The sequence below is a fragment of the Artemia sp. Qi Xiang Cuo genome, chromosome 10 (genome assembly GCF_049724085.1).
Source record: "Artemia sp. Qi Xiang Cuo chromosome 10, ASM4972408v1, whole genome shotgun sequence".
Classification (NCBI taxonomy): Eukaryota; Metazoa; Arthropoda; class Branchiopoda; order Anostraca; family Artemiidae; genus Artemia; species Artemia sp. Qi Xiang Cuo.
In genome coordinates this window covers 60,965,936-60,974,320 of record NC_142803.1, presented here as the reverse complement: position 1 = coordinate 60,974,320, position 8,385 = coordinate 60,965,936, and the positions used below count along the sequence as shown (strand labels likewise).

Sequence of the window (8,385 nt, the reverse complement as noted above, 5' to 3'; positions counted from 1 at the left end):
CCTTTGGGAGTCTGGAGGACACTTGAGGACCGATTGGTCCTTTGGGAGCCGGTTGGCCCTTTGGGGGCCGGGGGGGCCTTTGGGGGTCCGGGGGGGACAGTTGGGGGCCGGGGAGACATTTGGGGACCGGTGTTGGGGCTTTGGGACCCCATTGGTCCTTTGGGAGCTCGAGGGGCCTTTGGGGGGCCCGGGGATGGCATTTGGGGGTCTGGGTGGATCTTTGGGGGCGCCGGTGGCTCTTTGGGAGCCCGGGGACCTTTGAGGACCGGGGGAGGGCCTTTGGGGTCCGGGGGCCCTTTGGGGGTCCGGGGGCCCTTTGAGGACCAGAGGAGGGCCTTTGAGGGTCTGAGGAGGGCGTTTGGGTGGCTGGGGCTCTATGGGAGCTTGGGGGCCTTTGAGTACCGGGGGGGTGCGGGGGGGGGGGTGGGGGGGGGCCCGGAACCCGTGGGGGCTGGGGTAGAGGACCTCACGACACTGTTCAAATGGAACTTGTGTATTATAACGACCACAGAGTTTCACCCTCAAATTCTCTTCTAAAACCTTTCTTAAAATCTTCTTTCAAATGGCTCAAACTGTTTCGCCAAAATAATCCCATAAAATAGATAAAACGGTTTCACCCAAATAATCCATAAACGTAATTTCAGCGTGTTCCTTTTGTTTGGCATCTGTGCGCTAACGCATTTCAAATTTCTAGGAAACCCTTTCCTACGTTAATCTCTTCATCTCATAAATTTTCCTAGCTAAACTATTAGGGTTTCGATATAATATCAATTTATCTCTCCGAATTAAAGCTCCGTGAAGCCGTATTTAAAAATATAATTTCTATCTCTTTAGACTCCCACATAATTCCAAGATAACCTGTGATGTCAATTATAATTCCTGACACTAAAGATCAATGAAGCCCTATTTAAAAATAAAATATTAATTTTTCTCTCTGTCCTAAAGAATGTTTATCCCTCAGACCTAAGATTAAAGAAGCCTTAATGTTTCTTAATTCTCCCCTTCGTGAATCAATAATTTCCCCTAGCGATTATGTAAATCAAGTTCACAGGTGCTATTTCTCAGGTTAAGCTAACCAAACAACAATGAAGCCATGTTTGTTTCTTAATCCCCCCTTCCTCAGACCTAAGATTAAAGAAGCCTTATTGTTTCATAATTCCCCACTTCGTGAATCAATAATTTCCCCTAGCGATTATGTAAATCAAGTTCACAGGTGCTATGCTCGTGAATCAATAATTTCCCCGCCGATTATGTAAATCATCCCTCGTGTCATTCGCACGTGGCCAAACAACAACAGATCGATTGACCTTGACACACATTAGACTCTATCGAGAATCAATGCATAAATTATGTCCCCCATCGATTATGTAAATCACCCCTCGTGTCATTCGCACGTGGCCAAACAACAACAGATCGATTGACCTTGACACACCCACATTAGACTCGATCGATAATCCTTGAATAAATTATGTAAAAAAAAGTTGTAGGTGGCAGCAGGGGTGCGTGATCGCGCTGGTACCCCCTCCTCTACTCTAGTGTACCGGAGATTTTTTTTTGTGTGGTACTGTTTCTTCAATTTTAAAGAAGGGAAATTTTCCTTTAATTTGCTCTTCTTACCAACCTATTACTGTCTCATGCACTTTTAGTAAAGTTCTTGAGCATGTATTACTACCTTTTGTGACTAATAATATGCTTGAGAGATATAACCAGTTTGGATTTAAGCCCGGAGTAGGTTGTCAACACGCACATCGTGTATTATCTTCTTAGCTCCTTGAAAACTCTTCCAAGGGAAAGAGTATATATCTTTGTGCTATAGATCAATCAAAAGCTTTTGATAGTATATGTCATAGTCAGCTTTTTTCTGCTCTTTGTGGTTGTGGTGTCAATCTATCGGTTATTTTGCTTCTTCGGTACTGGTACTCTAATTCTTTTCTTCGGCTGAAATCTGCGCCAGCTTCTATTATTAAATTGAAAAGAGATTTAAGGCAAGGTGGAGTTTTATCTCCGACCCTATTTAATTTATGTATTTCAGGAGTTCTGGAAAAGATATCGGCTACCCATCTCTCTGGTTTTTCTGATGTTTCATACCTGGCCTACGCTGATGATCTGCTTCTTATAAGCCATACTAAAACTGGTTTATCTAACATGGTTTCTTGTGTCACCACTTCTTTTTCAGACATAGGCCTTTCTCTTAATGTAGATAAATGTAAATTTCTTTCTTTTAATAACATTTCTAGTACTTCCCTTCGCTGTAGTGGCTTTACTATCCCTCTCGTAGATTCTCTTCGATGGCTTGGTATTTCTATTACTAATAGTCTTCCAAGCTTGCGCCAGCGCACTGTCTCAGATATTACTATGCAAATTCAATAAGGATATGCTAAGATTGCTGCCAATAGAGTAAATATAATAAACTCGCGTTGGCCAAGCTCTACTCAACTTTTTGTTACCATTCAATTTTTTTTTGCTTCTGGAATTTTTCTCCTTCTTAAGAAAAATGAGTTAAAAAAAAATCCGGATTAATTATTTTAGATTTTGTAAATTTTTGTTGTTTCTTCCACCTTGGACCAAAAACCGGGTAATTATTAATAAATTTCTTGTTCCTAATATTACTGAAAAACTGGAAGTACTACACAGAAAACTTTCAAATACCGCTTGTATCCGTTTTTCTCCGCACCATCACCTTATTAGGTTTTTTCAGCCGTAAGTTATTTTTGTTTTATTTATTTATTTGTTTTTCTCTGTTTGGTTACTCCACATTTTTTAGTATTGTAAAGAGTGAGTAAAAATCAAATAATGATAATAATAATAATGACAACTTGTGTCCATATTTCTGTATATTACTGCTTATTAGATTCTGCAAATCGTGAGTTTTTTTTTCTATTCTTCTTTTCCCCCTCCTTTCATGTTATTTCTCTTTTGTTTTAGTTTCTGTTAATTTTTTATGTGTTACTCTGTAACTGGTAATCTTTGACTTCTATATTGATTTGTGTTGCATTTTCTGTGTTTTTACTCGTGATACTCCACGTATTGTACCTCTGTACAGTGTGGGTTAGAAATAAATAATAATAATAATAATAATTTATAGATTAGTAAGAACTATTTCTTAGTGAATATTGTCTCCGGTGCTTGTTGTTACTCTTCTTCTATCTTTCGTGAACTTTGTGACAGGATTACACCCCTCCTTCTCTTAATGGGAAACAAATGAATCAATGGATTTAATGTAAGATTCTTTGCTAGCAACATGACATTTTACCAGCATTGTCCATGTCCTATGTAATATCTTTAAATATTTGTATTTACTGTTACAAATGGATATGAAGATATTCAAACTTGGAATAAAACTTTTACAATCTCTTTTCTTTCAAAAGTGAGAAAAGCAGAATCGGCAATTCAATAAAAAGAATACATAACTTACATATAACTTTTCAAAAGTAGAGGAAGCTTAAACCTCAGCCTCCTCCCAAGACATATATTTGTGTATTCTTTCTATTTGGCAAGTGACTACACAAGTTTCACCAAAAATTCTGCTTCGGATTGTTTTCCCTTGGAATACTCTTTCCTATTCCATTTTGAAAGGGGATTTTATCTGTTTTGGAGCATGGGTATGATTTTCTGAATGATGTTTTGGTTCACTTGTGGAAAACCCACTCACAACAATCTTTCTCAGTATTTTTCGTTAAACCAATCTCCTTCTTTGAAAAAAATCCTGGTTATCTCCTTAGTCGACCTCGTTCTAAAAATTGGTGCACACTATTACGTAATTTCTGAATTAAATAATATTAAGACGTTTTAAAGTTATTTAACTTATTGAAGATATTTTAGATAGAATATAAAAAAGGTAAAACAAGAAAACAATGAATGCATCCCCTTTCTTTTGCTATTCAACATGTGAAAACTAAAATTTCATCATTTTACTATATATCCTGAGATATGATTTTCAAATTTCGAAAAATTTTATTGAAATATCTTTCTAAAATAAAATAAAGGTTGAACTTTATATCCGATACTTAGAAATATAGATCTGACACTAAACTTGGTATGGGCATTTACAGAGTTTGCTTTTGTGGGAAGTCTACATTGACAGAACCCGTCAACAGTTAGGGGGAATAACTACATGGACACAAACTTTCAATAACTATATCTCTAAAACCTGAGAATGAAAGTCATGAGTTTGACTATGCCTTGCCCCTCCATGTTTTTGTACATCCATATCATTGAGTTCTTTTTTATAAGGCAATTTTGATTTCAAAAATAAATAGTTTACCATAATCTTGTAGGGCGACACTTGAAAAAAAATACGCAAAGAGAGACCCTGTTTTGATTAGAGATACTGGAGATACTCCTTAAAAATCCGATTACAATATCAAAAAAAAAGAGAATCAAATAATATTCTTTCTCATTTCAACCAAAGATTATTTGACTAAATTAAGAAAATCAGGTCTGCAGATAAGTCAAGTTATTGCTACAGAGAGGAGTCTTGGCCAATTGAATTTGAAGATCATTTATTGTGGCTTGGTTTTGTTTGTTTGTTTTAGCGTTTCTCCTATTTTGTCAGATTTTAATTCAAAATTTTAGTTTGTTTGTGTTTTTTTAGTATTCAGGACATATAGATGGAGGCCCTCACCAAATTATCTGCTTTTTTATTTTTGCTTCTCTTTTTCTACTCGCTGAAAATCTCCCATGTTTTCTTGGTGATTTTTTTTATTACATTTTTTCGTTTTCTGTCAAACAATATGTATACCCAGTGTGGCTTAGGAAGGTTTTTACATATGAAAGGTCTATTTCATTGAAAACTGAGTTCTTGTGCTTTCCTACTATTTACGACTTATACAGATGTAAAAGCTTCAACTTGTAAAATTTAAGAATTAAGTTTCATTTGTACTGTCCTCAATTCTTTAACTGCATGTTCAAAATCATCTTTTTAAACAATCAACTTTAAATATAATATCAATCACAAATCTGGGTCAAATTCACACTTTTATCAAAAAAAGGTAAAGGCCAACTTTCTCACAACAACTTTAATTCGGATCCATAAATTCTTATCACCATAACATTTACCAATAAGAAGTTGGTATTTGAGATCTAGTTAAACATTTAATCCTGTAAAACGCACAAAAATATGAAATCTTCAACAATTTTATTGTCTAGTTTATATTTTTTTTTTTCTAGTTTCATTCAGCTATTATCTTGCTTTGCCAAAATATTTCAGCCCAGAAAGAAAACAGTGTAGCTTAAACATTAAATATCAAAACAGTCATATTTTTCCGCATTGAAAGCGAAATATCCCATTTAGCCCCCCCCCCAGGAACTTCTATGAATTTTCAAGAAAAACAAGCTAAAAATATCTCTTGAAGTTGAAACTGTAAATACAAACTTTTATGATTTATTTATATTAAAAAATAAGCCCTAGATTTATTTGTAGTTGTCTAAAGAGATATAGGGAAAGAGTATACAACTATTAAAAAAAATTAATTTCTCTGACTGAATCAAGAGGGAGAGGGGAGATGGTTTACAACGTTATTTCCTGTCTTGGCTTGACTTTCAGTGTTTCCACTTGTGATACTGAAATTTGTATCTTCTTTTATACATTGTCAAAAGTTAAGTTTTAATGTAGTTGTACCATAAAAAAAATTCTATGCATTGTTTAGTAAAAATAAATACTACCTTGTTTAACATCGACAGATTTGAATAGGTAAGTTGTATCCATAATTCCCAAATCAAATCAGAGATACAGAATTACTTTTCCAAGTAACAATTTTGAATGTTATATCTTCAAAATGACAAAGAAAAATGACCTGAAAAATATTTTAAAGAACTACACCATAGTTAGATTTCTATTTCATCTAAAAGAAAAACAGTAAAATACTTAAATCTCAAATAAAAAAACAGCTTTCTAGAAATTAACACAATTGAAGAGAAAACACACAATCAATAACAACAGCTTTACATTTTAGAAAAGAAACTTGAAACGTAAAAGCTTTGTCAATCTGATATATCACTCTGATTTAGGTTTAGACAGAGGTTGCATCTACAAGTGAAAGCTTCATCAATCTGATATATCACTCTGATTTAGGTTTAGACAGAGGTTGCTTTAGAAGGATATTTCATAGATATAGGACTTCTAACAGGGTTCAAGAAATCTTAGTACAAAATTCTTTTTCTAAAATACCTAAAGTGAAACAAAAGAGTAGCACCACTCACTTTTCTGTTCAGTACTCTTTCCATAATTAATATTTAGCACTATGACAGGTGAATCTACCCTACTTCCCACCCAAATAACAAACAATTGGCCCAAGAAACATGCAAAACTTTACTAATTTTGTCGGTCCAGGTCATTTTTATATTTATTTTGATAAACTTTACCATTTTACATGTTCACAAAATATTTAAAAACAACCTTAATCTTGTTATTTCTACTTCAGTAGAAAACCTTGTCATGTCCAAGCTACTGAATACCGTCAAACGGGGTTACTTTGAACTAAAAGTACCTTTTTTTCTCCTTTATTTCGCAGTAACTTTTGTAGATGGTAACGTAACAACCTAGAAAAACATTTCCATGTGTATTTCTGACCACTGAAGAGGGTGGACGTTGCGGATTTTTTCTATCCCTTCCCACATGGCCATAATTTTTTTTTTTTTTTTGAAAATGGTGTTCAAAGTTACCTACACTTTGTACAACTTTGAACGACGTTATTTCATTTTATGTACTGTTCGTGTAATTTCCTAATTTGTTCAAAGTTGGCCATGCTTTGGGTAAGTTTGAACAACCACTTATTTACAGACTTTTTTTCTCTAAGATTCAATGTAAAAAAGGTCGCTTATGTTGAACAAAATTAAGAAGAAACACAGAAAATTAGACTAAGATCATGTAAAAAAACAGAACTTGCAGAAAAATCCCAGAAAACAGGAGGAACTTGAGTTCTTTGAAATTTTTTTGTATGACTTTGTAACTTCGCGGTGCCCTGCAATTTGGAAAGGGCCATGTCCTTTTCGAACGAGTAGTCCAGCAAAAACATATCTTTCTTCAACAACACTGACATTATCTTTCGTGGGCCAGTTGTAACTGAAGTCAGCATTGGTCACACGTAACATAAATTTGAACTACACCATCCCCTCATCTGGAAAGTCTTCTGCTCGCCCAATGTAGAAATCTATCTCATAGAACACAGCATAGAAGTCAGACAGTTTAATTGCGGGACCTGAGTCCTTCTTACAAGTAGAATTGTAACCACCCTCATATTCACTGTTCTGGCCTTCATCCTAACTAAGTTCACTGGAATCGTCGCACAGTTTTTCCGGCAAGTTGTCTGATGCGTCGTCAGATGAGCAGTCTTGATTCAGGACTTCTCGTAATTTTTTCCCAGCTCGCTTTCCTTTATTCGGTTTCATTTTAGCTTTGCCAGATTTCACTTCACTTGTCCTTGAATCCTCAAGATCTTATTTTCTCTGTCGCTCGATTCAGCTAGTGATTTTCGGGGAGCCATGTTAAGCTTTGTTTGCTTAAGTGACGCAGTACCAACAGTGACAAACCGCCTTTTTTCAAAATAGTTAGGACAGAATCACCAACTGCCTTACGGATTTCGTCATTTGATCTCCTATCAGGAATCTTTTCGGTGCAACGCTTTCTGTCAAAGCATGCTGTGAACCCATTTTGAAGGTTGACATTGTCATCCTTTGCCAGCTCATCCAGAGGAGCTTCAATAGCTTCGGAAACACCTCCTTTCGGACTGAATTTTCGGCAGGGTTTTGCATCTTGTATTCGTCGAGGGTTCTTCCCCAGATTCGTTTAGTCAGCACAAAGAATGCTACATCGAGGGGTTGCAAGAAATGGGTACAATTCGCTGGTAAACAAACAAAAGCAATATCTTGCTTTTGTTCTTGTTTCTTTGCAGGCCTTGATAACCTTGTCACTGAAGTGAGAGCTTAGCTGATCGCCTATTAAAACTTTTCTTCCAGGCAAAGCTTTAAGGTGCGGAAGCAACTGAGACATGAACCAATCTTCGAATACATAGCCTTCAAATTAACCGGACTTGCTAACGTTATATCGAACACCACGAGGTCCCCCACTTCTCCAACTGGAGTACAAGCCTTTTGCTTTATAACAAACGTAAGGAGCCAATTGTTCTCCAGTAGCTGAACCACAGACCATAATCGAGACTGCAGTTTTAGTCTGGTTCATAATCCGCTCTGGGTATTTAACACTCCTTTTGAATGTACACTTTTTTCTGCATGGATCATTACTTGCACTTGTTTCATTAAAGTTAAAAAAAATTGGATTCTGGCACATCTTTGACCGTTGATTGAAGGGTATCAAAGTAGTCGGTAAGGTCTTGGCGAGTCACTTTTCCTTTCTTTCTCGAACAGTTTTGGCACATTGGTACTGCT

At 36.0% G+C, this 8,385-nt stretch overlaps 1 protein-coding gene across 1 annotated transcript in view; it reads right to left on the bottom strand.

The window, feature by feature from the left end:
- LOC148947984 (uncharacterized) overlaps nt 1-8,149 on the bottom strand; it is a 38,894-nt gene extending 30,745 nt beyond the window's left edge. The window contains exons 1-2 of the mRNA XM_089096059.1: nt 8,039-8,149; nt 7,531-7,771 (exon numbers count right to left, since the gene is read on the bottom strand). Coding sequence (XP_088952185.1) covers nt 7,531-7,771; nt 8,039-8,149 — 352 coding nt within the window. The remainder of the gene's footprint in view (nt 1-7,530; nt 7,772-8,038) is intronic.
- Between the last annotated feature and the right edge of the window lie 236 nt (nt 8,150-8,385).